This window comes from Candoia aspera, chromosome 5 (genome assembly GCF_035149785.1).
Source record: "Candoia aspera isolate rCanAsp1 chromosome 5, rCanAsp1.hap2, whole genome shotgun sequence".
Classification (NCBI taxonomy): domain Eukaryota; kingdom Metazoa; phylum Chordata; class Lepidosauria; order Squamata; family Boidae; genus Candoia; species Candoia aspera.
Window position 1 is genome coordinate 52394733 of NC_086157.1, and position 14506 is coordinate 52409238.

The following is a 14506-nucleotide window of genomic DNA, read 5'->3' on the forward strand; positions in this document are numbered from 1 at the left end:
ACCACCAGTGCCCCCACCTCGTGGAGGGAGAAGTACGGTAACCGGGGCCACAACCACTTAAGCAGCAGCTGATTCAGCTCCAACAGGAGTGGGGGTGAAAGATTTTTCCGTTAAGTTTGATGGGGATCCAACCAGATTATCTTTCTTCCTCACTAATGCTAAAAGTTACATGAAGCAGTTTGGACCATGCTTCCCTTCTGAAGAGGCTAAAATAACGGCCATTGCCACCAAGTTGAAGGGACGAGCGGCTGACTGGTTCAATTAAGTGAGTGTAATGATTGCCTGAACCCAAATAAAATGCTCAGACTCAAAATCAAAGTTTAAGTTCTGATTTTATTTAGAATAGAGTGCAAACAGAAAGAAAGCTAAGAATGAGAAAAGCGCGCCTAAAGTTAAACTAAATAGCCCTGTTACAAACAGCGTCCCACCCACCCCCTTCAATCATACCAACCCCACATTCCCAGGTGCTCCTAACGAGCTCTGCTGATCAACAGGCAAAAAGACCTTGACATTAAAAAGATAACCCAAACACATTCCTGCATGGCATAGAGAGATACAGCTTTCAGTACAAGGTTTATCAGCAGCACCCTCCCAGCCAGGAACGCGCGTCAACACTCTGGCATGCGAACCGTTACGATGTACAAACACATTGAAACGATGAACATGACATACCACCCCCCCAAAAAAAAATTAAGCAGCAGGCTTTGAAGGGTAGGCAACATGAAAACGGTGAACTAAATCAGGAGCAACCACATCCCAAGCAGAGACCCACTCAGGATGGGAAAAATGCTTCCAACGAACTAAATATTGCAGAGTGCCACGAAGCTTGCAAGAGTCGAGAACCTCCTTGACCTCGAAGTGCTGCTGTCCATCAATCATGACAGGCGCAGGGGGCGAGGTCGCGGATGCCAACGAGAGGAGTCATGGGCAGGCTTAAGCAAACTGCAATGTAGAACAGGGTGCAAATGGTTCAAATTATGGGGTAAATCCAAACAAACAGTGACAGGATTAATAAGTTCAGTGACAGGAAAAGGACCAATGAACTTAGGAGCAAGCTTCTTGGATGGTTGAGGAGACTTGATAAATTTGGTAGAAAGATAAACCAGGTCCCCAATCCGAAAAGCCAGCTGCTTGGCTCGGTGCTTGGCAGCGTGAAGCTTATAAGAAGCTTGAGCATCAGTGAGAGCCTTCTTAATGACTGGCCACGAATCAGCAAGCCGAGAACCCCAATCACAGGCAGACAGAGCTGGGGCAGGAGGCTGGGGAAATTCGGGAATGGGAACAAAATCCCGCCCCGAAATGACCCGAAAGGGGGTTTGACCAGTGCTTTGGTGCACAGCATTGTTATACACAACCTCAGCAAACGGGAGCAAATCAACCCAATCATCCTGGTGGTAATTAATATAAGATCTGAGAAACTGCTCAAGGGTGGCATTAAGGATCTCAGTAGATCCGTCCGTCTGGGGATGCAAAGAGGTTGACAGTGGCTGCTCAGTCCCAATAAGCTTCAAAAAAGCCCGCCAAAACTTTGAGGTAAATTGTGTCCCTCTGTCGGTCACCAAACAAGAGGGGCATCCATGTGGGCGGTAGATGTGCACCAAGAAGAGCTTGGCAAGCTGCTGTGCAGAGGGAATGGGCTTGCTTAGAGAAATAATCTTTGACCACCCAAATGACAGTTTTCTTCTGACTGGGGGGCAAATCCACAATAAAATCCATAGAAATCTCATCCCAAGGGCGAGAAGGGTCAGCCACAGGCTGAAGAAGCCCCTGGGGCTTACCCGATTGTCTTTTAGTCATAGCACAGACAGGGCAAGAAGCAACATAATCCTTTACGTCCCTCCGCAAGGAGGGCCACCAAAATTGCCGTCGGATTAAATGGAGGGACTTGAGAAACCCAAAATGACCAGCTTGCTTGCTGTCATGGGAACGTGCCAGTACAGCAGCCCTTTGAGATTCAGGGACATACAAACGGTTACCAACCCAAGCTAAGTCATGCTCAAAAGAAACCTTGTCAGGATTAGCAAGGAGCCAAGGATCAGATTTCAAAGCGGAGATAAAATCAGCATGCAACCGACCAGGCATGTGAGGTTGCCTGCGCCCCGAAGGGCTCGCTGCCGGAACCGCTTGTGAGGAGGAAGGATGCTGCCCACGAGCCCGACTCCGGGTGACTGCCACTAACCCCAATTGTGGTTCAGTGAGCACAGTGCCAATGACATCGGAGACCGGCCCCGCGTCCTGGGGCAAACGGGAGAGAGCATCAGCTAAAAAAATTTTCTTCCCCGGGATAAATTTGAGCTGGAAATTGAAGCGGCTAAAGAACTGAGCCCAGCGGATCTGTTTTGGGCTGAGACACCTGGGCGTACGGAGTGTGAGGTTGCGGTGATCCATCCAAACCTCGAAAGGGAAGTCGCCCCCTCCAAAATGTGGCGCCAGGCTTCTAACGCAGCCTTAACGGCAAAAGCCTCCTTCTCCCAAACATGCCAGCGCCACTCCGTTTCAGAAAACTTACAGGAGAGATAGGCACAAGGCTTTAAGAGCCCGCAGGAATCCTTCTGCAACAAAATTGCTCCAATAGAAAAATCAGATGCATCAACTTGGACCACAAAGGGTCGTTCAGGGTCAGGGTGGGACAAAATGGGCTCAGCTGTAAACAGAGATTTTAACTTATCAAAAGCAGCCTGACAGGCAGGAGTCCAGTTGAGCATGGCCCCTGGGTTTTTTTACTTTGCACGTCTCCCCAAGCCCCTTGGTGCGCAACAAATCCGCGAGGGGCAGCGCAATCTCTGCGAACCCCTGGACAAAGGACCGGTAAAAGTTGGCAAACCCCAGAAAACTCTGAAGCTGACATTGAGTTCGAGGGCGTTCCCAGTTGAGAACAGCCTGAACTTTTGCAGGATCCATTTCAATACCTTTATCCGAGACCCTGTACCCCAGGTAATCCAGTTGAGTCTTATGAAATTCACATTTAGAAAGCTTTGCATAAAGCTTAGCTTTCCTGAGCTTGGTCAGGACTTGTCTGACAAGCCGCTCGTGTTCCTTTTCCATTTTTGTATAGATGAGCACATCATCCAAATAAACTAAGACCCCCTCAAACAAATGATCATGTAACACTTCATTGATTAGTTGCATGAAAACACCTGGGGCACCCGCCAAACCAAAAGGGAGGACTTTATACTGAAACGAGCCCAACGGACAGTTAAATGCTGTTTTCCACTCATCCCCCTCCCAAATGCGAATGCAGTAGTATGCTTCGCGCAGGTCAAGTTTGGAAAAGACTTTACCAGTACACAAATGTGCCAACATGTCTTTTACAAGAGGCAAAGGGTACTTGTTGGAAATTGAGACTGAATTTAACCCACGATAGTCTGTGCAAAGTCTAAGGGTGCCATCCTTTTCGCGGAACAAAACAGGAGCTCCAACCAGCGAGTTAGCCGGTTCGATGAAACCCCTTGCAAGGTTTTTATCAATGAACTCCCGTAAGGCAGCCAGTTCTTTTTGGGTAATGGCATAGATTTTCGGTTTGGGCAATGGAATGTCCGGAAGAAGTTCAATGGCACAGTCAGTCTTGCGGTGGGGGGGTAATTGGTCTGCTTCCACTTCCCCGAAGACATCCGCAAAGTCTTGGTCTTTGGCAGGCAGACCCTCCGCGGGCAGACCGGGAGGCTGGGGATCGACAATTTCAGCCCGCCCCACCCCCACAGTGATGGACTTCCCCACCACAGGAGCCTGGTAAAACCCATCGTGAAACGTAATAGTACGGTTTTTCCAGTTGATGTATGGGTTGCGGCTAGTCAGCCAGGAGACACCCAGCACAAGTGGGTTACCCACTGGTGTGACAATGAAGTTCAGGACTTCCATGTGACTCCCCATCTGCAATGTGACGTCCCCCGTGAACTGGGTGGCTGCCCCCCCCCCCGCCGTGGAACCATCCAATTGTTGAAAAACTAGTGGCTGTGAAAGGGGGAAACAAGGCAGCTCCAATGCAGCCACTAAGTCAGGGTGGATTAAACATCTGGAACACCCCGAGTCGATCAAAGCCCAGACTTCAATGGTTCTGGAGCGGGAGCCCAACTTGATCTTTACAGCTAGGATGGGGCAATCAGCACTCACCATGTTGGTTTCGTGCCCATTCTCCACCACCTGTCCAGCAGCACTGTTTAAGACAGGTGGAAGTCGTTTCCCACTGGTTGCTTGAGGGCAGTAAGAGCATCTCCCATGAGGTAGACATCTTCCTCCTCCTCCACTGATACCTTGGCCCCTGTCAGCCGACGGGGAGGGTTAGGTGTCTTCTGCAGTGCTTTCGATAGGCGTTCAGCAGTTTTGCCCTTCTGGCATTCCGCAGCCCGGTGACCGGTCTTGCCACATTTGATGCATTGCCCACGGGCAAAACGACGCTGTTTTTCATCATCCCATGCCGTGGCGGATCCCTGTCTTGGGCCCTTTCCACCTGAGGGAGGCTGACTCCCCTGAGCTTCAACACTTTGAAGACTTCATGGGGGTGTTAAAGCTGCATTTTGAGGATCCTCTAGCCAGGGCAAGAGCTAAAAAGGCGTTGAAGGATCTTACCCAGGGGCGTTTGTCTCTAGCTGATTCCAGCCCTGGAATTTAGGGCTTTAGCTGGGAAAATCCCTGACTGGTCGCAGTCAACCTTAATAGAACAGTTTAAAGAGGGGCTCAACCGGGACGTCCTGCGGTGGACATTGGGTAGAGACGACCCAGAAACATTGCACAAATGGATCTGGCTGGCTGGCAAGGCTAAACTTTAAATAAATAAATAAATAAATAAATAAATGTATATCTATATCTATATCTATATCTATATCTATATCTATATCTATATCCCACCCTATTAAAACACATTTATTGCTGTTCAAAATCTGATGATTAACAATAGTTCTCTATTCCTTACTCAAGAATCTTCTACATTTCAACTTAATCATTGCCTTGTTCTATTGTTCCTTTACAATAAAACATGAGATTTCAAATCTGACATGACATTATTACATCCCACAAGTAGAATTTATTTCCATATTTTCATTTCTATTATTTTAATTCCTTCGGCTGGAAGAAATAAAATTATATATCAAAATGTAATGACCTTATTATCCGTTTTAATAGCTCTCCAGTGTTTTCCCCAACATGAGTGAAATAGAATTAAGGCAAGAAAGTGAGTGCCCAGAGGTTAAGCTGAAGCTGAAAACAGTATAGGGTATAAGATAATATAGTGGTTTTATTACTTCAAGGGAAGAAAGTAAAGGAATGAGCTGTAACTTTGATTCTTATTTCTGCAGTAATGAATTACTATGAATTCTTCTTCAATATGAAATATTTTATCACACTTTTTACAACAGATAAGGGAAGAGAGTTCATTTTCAGAAATTCCATATTAGTGACATTGAAGGATTGTGTTTAATGACAGCAGAAAAATGAGAATATAACTATAGTTGCTATCTACTTCACATGCACATTTTATTTTATGACACTGAAAAAAAGACTTTGAAATATACTCTATCTGGTTAGTAAGTTCACTCTGAAATATAGAATGAACTATACTCTATACCTGGTTAGTAGGTTTGTAAAAATAACTGTAAAAGAAGTAGCTTTAAAGTAAAGAATGTGTGAAATATCTGCTTAAAGTTGTCCCAAATGTCTTGAATATATTATTTCCTCAAGTTTGCTCTTATTCTATAGTACAAGAATTTTATCAGGTCCCTGAACTGGCTACTTACTTTCTGTATGCTACGTGAAGCAGATAAATTAATCCCTCTCCATTACACGGTTGTGCTCAACTTGGGGCTGGATGTGGGTTTCTGCACAATCACACTTTCTTCACTCACACACACACGCTCTGCAACCATCAATCGTAATTTGGCATCCTACACTGTCAGCCAACCATTCATTTTGGGGACATCTTTTCGACATTTTGCTACTTTAACCCATCAGTAGGTCCCACTCCTATAATGAGTTCTAACATTTAACTCCTTTAATCTGTCAGTAGGTTATACACTGGGATCAGCACTCAGGCTACCAACATCACCACTGTTATCCACCTAATATCCACATTTAGCAGCTGTACTTGTCAGTCAGTCCTCAATTCCAGGAGTAGCTGTTCCTGGGCATTCTGAATTTTTTTGGATATTTAACAAAATGTTGGTATTTATTATTTTTTTTAATGAATTAATTGTCAAGGTCATACCATCAGAGACATCTGTGCTTGGCACGCCTGACTGTTGGAATTAGATAGGAAGAGATATAAGGGGGAAGCGGGGAGTCTGCTAACTTTTAATTAGGTAGTTTAGGCGGGAATCTTCAATCGCTTTTCTCTTGATCTGTACACATTTGAGTAAACTGTGAGCATACAGTTTACAAATTAGAGCAAGTTAAACTCTTTTACTTTTTTTACTTGGTTAAGTAAGAAATTACAGTTAAGCATTGAAAGTTGTCACTTGATACACATCCTGATCTAAAATTGGGAAGAAGGGGAAAATAAGGGAAAGGGAAAAGGAAAGAGGAAGACAGGAAAAGTTAGGAAAAGTTCTTAGAGATCTTCCTAGGAGACGTTAAGTACAAAGTCTCAACGTAGTAATCTTGATCTTTTCTTTCAGATGTTATGGGTAGAGATAATTTGCTGGATAGAACCAACAGGTTAAGCAGGCTTCAGGAGGCTAACAAACTTTTTATGGATACAACTCTTCTTAAACCTTTGGGATATAGCTTCCTCTCTTCTTTTGCCTCAACCCAATTAGTCCTTCACCACAATTATCTATATATAGACCCCTCTGTTCTTCCTTTGCCCTCTTTTTCCACTTCTCCATTTGCACACACATGGGGTGCTACTTTTCCCTACTGGTAATTGGTGGTTGACTATAGTTTCCTTTCTGGAATATTTTCTGGGTCTGATATCATCTTCTACATTTATTATTGTCTGTAATTAACTATCAACTGGAGAACTTTATTCTCCTGAAAAATTTAAAGAAAGGGTGAAATGTGAAGATTTAAAGATGATAAGGAAAGGAAGGAGTTCTGCTCTCTAAAAATTATGCTAAAACAAAACAGTATTTCAGGTTTAACATTGAGGCTGTTAGCGTAAGTCATTGGCATATTGTAAGAAACTGACACTTTGGACCCCAATAATGACATGACTCATGAACAATTGAAATATGCAGAATTCAGATTTATTGAGAATGTGTACAGATCAAGAGAAAAGCTGCAATTGAAGATTCCCACCTAAACAACCTAATTAAAAGTTAGCAGACACCCCGCTACCCCCTTACTTCTCTTCCCACCTAATTCCAATGGTCAGGCATGCCAAGCACAGATGTCTCTGATGTTATGACCTTGACTTTCCCCCTTAGCCCAAACAGAATAGTTTCACACTCCTTGGTGTTCCCCCTCCCAACTGGTTCTTGACACACGTTGACCCATCATGGCAGACAAAAACAATCAGATGATTCATCAATCATTTGATTGTGAAGTCTGACAAATATCACAATACCAGCACAAAACAAGAGTAAGTTATAGCAATGGTTCTATCTTCTTTTTTCTGACGTAAGTCCTTGGGCATATGAAAAAAAATGGGCCAGCATCAAAACTAAAGTATTAATGTTTCTTACTTTTTGTGACTCTCCAAGGTCTTGAATTATGTAGGAAATCTGTTACTTCATTTCACAAATCAAATATAAGTCATCATTAAGAAAGAATGTACAGTAAATGTATACTACCTAAATCACTGGTATTATGAATAAGTATGTAGATAGCTAGAAGTTCTTCCAACAACCTTAAGATTTACAGTGAAATATTTTCTCAATTATGAACCCAAAAATGGACTGCAGATTTACTAAAAGCCTTCATTTCCAAGGCTATCAAATATAGTGGATTATCTTTATCCCTGGTACCCAAGAAACATTCCAGTCTGGAAACATTTTATATATTATGTACGTATGTATGTATCCATTCAATCATGTCCAATTCTTGAAGAGTGCCTGGACAAGTCCATGTGGTTTTCTTGGCAAGGTTTTTCAGAAGTGGTTTGCCATTGCCTCTTTCCTAGAACTGAGAGAAGGGAGGACTCCCTTTATATTAAAATAAAGTATGTATGTATGTATGTATGTGTGTATGTATGTATGTATGTATGTATATATATACACACACACACACACATATACATATACATACATACACACACACACACATACACACACACACCCTAATCAACTTCCCCCCAAAGATAAGATTTCCTTCCTACTACTATTCTATACATTTCTGTCTACTATAATAAAGATCAAATAAACCATCCAAATAAACATTTATTTTTTTTATTATACCTTAAAATCTTAAACCAAATCATTAAAAATAAATGGAATTGGCCAAACCCTAGAAGCAATCCAGATAAATATTCTTAAACTCTTATCCCACTTCAAAATAAAACAGAGCATTTACATAATGTGCACAGAGCAATGTGCACAGAGCTTTTCTCTTGAAAAAATCAAACAGCCAAACTGCCCCCCTCAAAAACTCCAACTTTTCTTCAAGAGACCTGCCATACATAATAACCTCTTCTTTTCCATGGTGTTCCACCAGAAGATCAATTTTACTTAGGGCATGCAAATCGATCTCTCCCTTAAATTTCTCCAACTCGACTATGCAACTATGTTGAAATCCAGCATTTCAACAGAAATCCTGATCTCATTCTTAGAAAAAACATTTCTGTCACTATTAAATTCCTCATTTTCATTCATGACTTCCCCAGCCAGATGACACATTTTAGACCTCATATTTTGCACAATTTCCTGAATGCCTTGCATAAAACTTGGTAGGAATCAGAAAGTATCTTTAAAATCTTGGCGGAAGTCAGAGAAAGTCCACGTCTCACGGAGATTATGGCGCCCCCTAGGAGCTTAACCAAAGAAAGTCAAAGATATGAAAGAATTCCAGAATGTGTTTACAGAAGTGAAAGTGAGATAGCAGACAGTTCCCAAAGGAAAGTAGAAGCAGAAAACTGAAAGTTCAAAACAGCCAATTCAACATGTAGGAAAATGCTACTATCTTCAAATTAAGTACAAAAATAATAACAGGGAGACAATTATTTATTCTCAATCCTCCTTAATATTTGGAGGGAAAACGAAGTCCAAAACTTAAAAAGATTTTTTTTTAAAAAAAAATTCCAAAAATAACGATAAGCACCAAGAGACTCGACTTCTCCTTGCTGTAGAAAGCTTTTCTTAAGATACGTGTACTTGTATGTATGTGTGTGTGTGTATGTATGTATATGTGTATGTGTGTGTGTATGTGTGTGTATGTGTGTTTATGTATATATGTATATGTATACGTATATGTATGTATGTATGTATGTATATGTGTGTGTGTGTGTGTGTGTATATATATATATATATATATATGACTAAACTAATGACAACAGGTACAGCAACCAGCTTTATAACTAACAATGAAGACACTGAAGTACTGGATATCTTCTGCCTTTTTACAATCAATTATCAACAGTAAAGGAACCACTAGTCAAGAAATACTTGACTCACATGTTTTTGTCTTGCTCTGTAATAGCTTTGACTTGGTTTCAAATCAACACAAGGTTAATCTAATTTTCTGAAGAAATATTATATTTAAGAATCTCAAATTATATCCCTAAAACATGGAATTTGTCATCTCATGAAGAGTTTTGGTTCTATCACACCTGGGAGCAAAGACGATAATCCTATGTGATTGGGAAGAAAGTCACTCTCTTGATTTTAAGGATGTAAAACACAAGTTTGTTACCCAGTTTTGAAAAGCCTTTGTGGTCTAAAAATCAGAAGATGGCACATTATGTTGCTATATGGTTTAGATTTAATGATCAGTTTTACAACTGAATTAATTCCATATTGGTATTTATGCTTATTATATGATCTTGACTGGTCATTCGTGCCTCAAGTGAGAACTCTGGGTTCATTTGTACAATGATCCATCAGTTTGTTTTCTTGTCTGTCCATGGTATTCCCAGGAGTCTTCCAAAGTTCAAAGGCATTGATACTTTTCCTACCCTGCTTCTTTAAAGTCCAACTATCACTTCCATAGAAGCTAAGTTTACAAAAAGAAAAAATAAAAGCAAAATAACCCAAAATAACAGTACGATAATGTGGAAACAGAGACTGTTCCCATTTTATCATCCTTCAAATTGTATTCAAAAACAAACCTGATTTTATTAATTTCCAAAGGCCAGTAAGTTAGGCACTAGCCTGGTATCAAGTGGGTCCTTTCATTCATAATTAAGGCTATAGTATATCTTCTGTTCCATTCATGCCTTCATCCAATTTGGATTATCTTCATCCAGATTATTACATTATTAGTATATCCTTCTCCTTTCTTACTTTCTCAAGCATGCCATATGTTTCTTGTTCTTTCATTTCATTTGTTAATTCATGCTCTTTATCATTACTTCTCTTACACTTCAAGTCACAATCTTCCCATATGCCATGGTGTTTCCCAGATAGGTTTACAGATATGGACCTCTGTGCCCTCATGGCTTTGGTAAATTGAGGTTTTCACATAACATATTTTAATAATATAAAAAAGATATAGACTAAGTTGTTAGCACTGAGTAGAGGATTCTGTGAAAAACCCTGATATAAAGCTTTATTTACAATTGCACTATTTTCTTTGGAACTTGAAAGAGAAAAGCTTTGAACATTGGTAAAACGTTGTAATTAGTCTGTTTTAGGATTTAAAGATGTAATCATAGTGTTGGAATTGAAAAAATGCTAAAATTCTATGTTCTGTGTAGGCAATAAATGCTATCACTAAATCAGTAAAACATAGGATTGACTAATTCAAGTTTAGGGATATAGTTACCTACTTAGCTACACGCCATTGTATTTATCTAAAATATCAATTGCCTTCTTCTTAGGCATTGAAACATTTCTAATAGGAGCAAGAAACTTAAGCAATTCTGGACAGCATCTTGTTTGAACATGTCTACTTTTGATTGCACTTGTGTGTTCTTAAAAAAGAAATAAAAAGCCTTATTGTCTGTGTTAATTAAGCATACAACTGTCCTCATAATGACCTCACTTTTTTAAACAAAGGTAGAAAGCTATGGTTCTCTGATTTTCAGTATGCACCACAGTCAAAATTAACGTTACAATACCTGGAATTCTCCTCAACTTGCAGCAATATCTGGAATATTTTTTAATAGTTTCGCAGTATCTGCATGTTTAGTTACCCTGTAATTTCTCTTTTAGCATTCATTACATCAATTGGTTGAGTAGCCCATGCTCTTTCACATGGTGGGACTGAAATTATTCCTTAAGAACTCTACCAGGCTGTTTTCTAAATGTATATATACTACAAACCTGTACATATGTGTAATTTCTAGGGCAATTATAGGATCGCATCCTGAATTTGCAGCTCCTAAACCCACCTGTCTAGGGGTAAATCCAGTTAAAATTCATTTCTCATTGTTAAAACATGTCTTTTAATTGGGGAAGAGGTTCATAGTAAAGCTTTGCCAAAATCTTCCTTCAAGCATTACAGGTGGTTGACTGGGGACAGGTTTTACGGGATTTCATTCTGCTTAAGAAATACTATCCTCAGAAACACTGCGTGCTGCCAACCGTTTACGATTCTTGATTGCATGCTGTAGAAAAGGAGAATGCTTATATCCAAGATTAGAGATATATGATAAACTTCAAACCTGTGTCTTTCACACAATCCTTAAAGACATTTCAGGAATTAAAATATAATTCCTTGCCTGTTTACCAGGAAAAGTAAGTCCTGCTGAGTTTAACGACACTGATTATTGTCAGGTAAACGTGCAAAGATTTGCATTCTTCTCAATGCACGTTTCAGCAGCGGAGAAATAGAGATCGCATTGCCTCTTGACGGGCTGGAGTGACGGCTTGTTTCATAATAGGTAGAAGAACGCGCGGAAACCGTTCTAAATTCCTGTCAAGAACGCAACGACTCTTCTCCCAACGTTTTGCAATCTGAGATTGCGACAGCCAGCAAAAACCGAGTTAACAGTAAAGAGCACAGACACGTCAGGGGCATGTGATCAGGCGACTCAGAGGCACTCGCCCACTCCCGAACCTTTAGCCTATTTCCTGCGACTCGTGGGAAACCCCGTCCTCTGCTGCTCCAGTCCTCATGCTGATTGGAGCCCGAGCGGCAGCATGTTGGCCAGCGCCCTCTGCCCCGCCTTTAGCCTCTGCTCTGATAAGTCCCGCGCGGTTGAGATTGAAGTCGCCGGCGTGAAAGCCTCTGGGTGCTCTGCCGCTTCTGGCTCGGGCAGGGTCGCCTAGGAAACGGGGTAGGGGCGCGCCGACCGAGCCTCCCCATGGCCGCGGTTGTGGCCCAGGGTGGAGCGATGGGTCCTCTCGTGGGGGCCATCGACCAAGGGACCAGCTCCACAAGGTTCTTGGTAAGCGCCAGTAAACATGAGGAGCAGCCGCTGCTTCCAGCCAAGAGCAGAGAGGGCGAGCCACAAAGGGAAAGCGATTGCCCTTGCTGGGCAGTGTGGAGGACGCCGGCCGGGATTGACGGCTGGCATGTGACAGCAAGAGGAGCCGCTTGCCCGGTGGACGGGGCGTAATAGGCGCCCGGACGTCCCTAACAGGTGTTCCCAGTGTCAGGTTCATCTGTAGAAGCGAAAGGAAGGATAGATGAAAGTACGATTGAATAACTATGGTGTGCGCTTGTTTTGGCACACTGCAAAATAAAATGAAAGGATTCTGGGGTAGAGGATGAGTTTTGGAAGCGACGCAAGCCCTCACTGTGTTTGGTTCATTTAGCGAGTTAAGCACTGCCAAAATAAATGGTGACATTATTGATGTTACCGTCGTTAACATCATCATCTGGTTCCTTCGCCTTTCTTTTTGACAGGACAATAGGACAGCTTTTTATTGGCTGTTCCTAAACGGAACTGCATTTTTATCTTTCCCTCTGCTGGAGTGAAAGGTAGCTTCAACTGGTGTGTCTTCTGTTAGCATGTAGAATGTGTGTATCTTCTTGACTTTCTGTGTGTGTTCCAAGGGAATACGAAGGTTGTTTCCGATAAGGATTTCATGAAGCAGTTTTCCCTTTTCATCCTCTTCCAATTGAAATCCTTATGTATTTCCTGGGTATGGAATGGTTCTCGAATCACCCTCTAAGGCTGGACTTACAGAGTTCATTACAGAGTCTTCAGCTCTAGATATATTGGATGAGGGCAGAGTCAAGGGTTGTTGTTGTTTGTTTGTTTTTTAATGGCAGTTAGGGTATTTTTAGTGCAAGTCCAGTGTAATGTAATTGGGCATGCTTACTTGAATCAGCTATAAAATATAAAGAGTGAAGTTTTGATTTCATTTTTGTCAGATTGATTCCTGCTCCTTACAGTTGGAGGCTTTTGTACCTGTTACTGGAAAGTGTTTCTGTAATTTAAGGAGTGATTTTAAAATAGCTTCAGTAAAAAAAATCCTGTGAATTTCACTAATGATATTTCTTGATAACTTTTCCCTCAAAGTATGAGTCTTTTTTTTTAAGGCAAAGGTTACTTGGGGAACTGTCTAGAATTCATGAAGTTGTTTTACTTGAGTTATGAAAGAATGAAGATCAAAATATTTTTCATGGACAGGCTAAAGTGTCTGCTGTTGTTGAAGTAAAATGCCATCACAGATAACAGGAATGCTTAGATTAAGTAATACAATTTTAGTCTGTAAATGTACCAAGAAAAAGTATACTAACTTTACACAAAGTTTTAAAAGTTTTGGTAGGCTCTTGCGACTTCAACTTAACATGTTTGTCAATTTTCAGAAAGACCTAAATAACAAACCTGTTTTATTAATAACAGTAGACTTCCAGAGTTTATACTAAATCCATTTTTTTGTGTACTATATGAATTAAAAGTCTCCTCAGAGATATAAATGGAATTGGACTTCTGGGAGAGGTAAGGTAAACTGAAGACAGCTCCACAAAAGCGGAGCCAATGATTGCAGCAAAGACCAAGGAACCGATGAGTAGATTGGTTCGTTGGAAGCTCTCCGGATAAGGAGAGGACAGGAGGTCACCCACATGTGCTGCAGACAGCTGCTTCTCACAAGGAGACTGCAGGACAGTGGTTTTTCGCAGGTTTGAGCACTGGGAGACAATGAGATCAGCCATCTTGCTTGCAACCACAGCAGAGCGTTTTAAAGGATGCTCAGTTCGCAAACTTCACTTTCTAATTACTTTTGGAAATTGCCTGTTAACCATCTTAAAGCTATTAGACACCTTCAAAATGACAAGTTTGAAAAGTTGCTGGATAGGTTTATCTTCAACTCTGAAGAAAAGAAAAATTAATTATAAGCTTAAGAACTTAAAGAATTTGAAATAAACAGCAAAAAGCTAAATAAGATTTTGAGCTAAGAAAGTTATAAATGAATTAAGGGTCCAGATAAATTTGGAATATTGACTTTTACTATAAGATTTTAGAATTAAGTATAAAAATAAACAGCTTCTCATGGGAAACAGACTTATTTTGGCTATCCTGGAGATGGTG

At 41.1% G+C, this 14506-nt stretch overlaps 1 protein-coding gene across 5 annotated transcripts in view; it reads left to right on the plus strand.

Annotated features, from left to right (window-relative positions):
• Positions 1-12192: 12192 nt before the first annotated feature.
• The window catches only part of GK (glycerol kinase), a 32934-nt gene continuing 30620 nt past the window's right edge, over positions 12193-14506 (plus strand). For 3 of the 5 annotated variants that reach the window (XM_063305210.1, XM_063305207.1, XM_063305208.1), the window contains exon 1: positions 12194-12412. In XM_063305210.1, the coding sequence (XP_063161280.1) occupies positions 12329-12412 (84 nt within the window). In that variant the 5' untranslated portion in view covers positions 12194-12328. Of the gene's footprint in view, positions 12413-14506 lie in introns of all 5 variants that reach the window. The other 2 variants (XM_063305206.1, XM_063305209.1) reach the window with 1 other exon arrangement.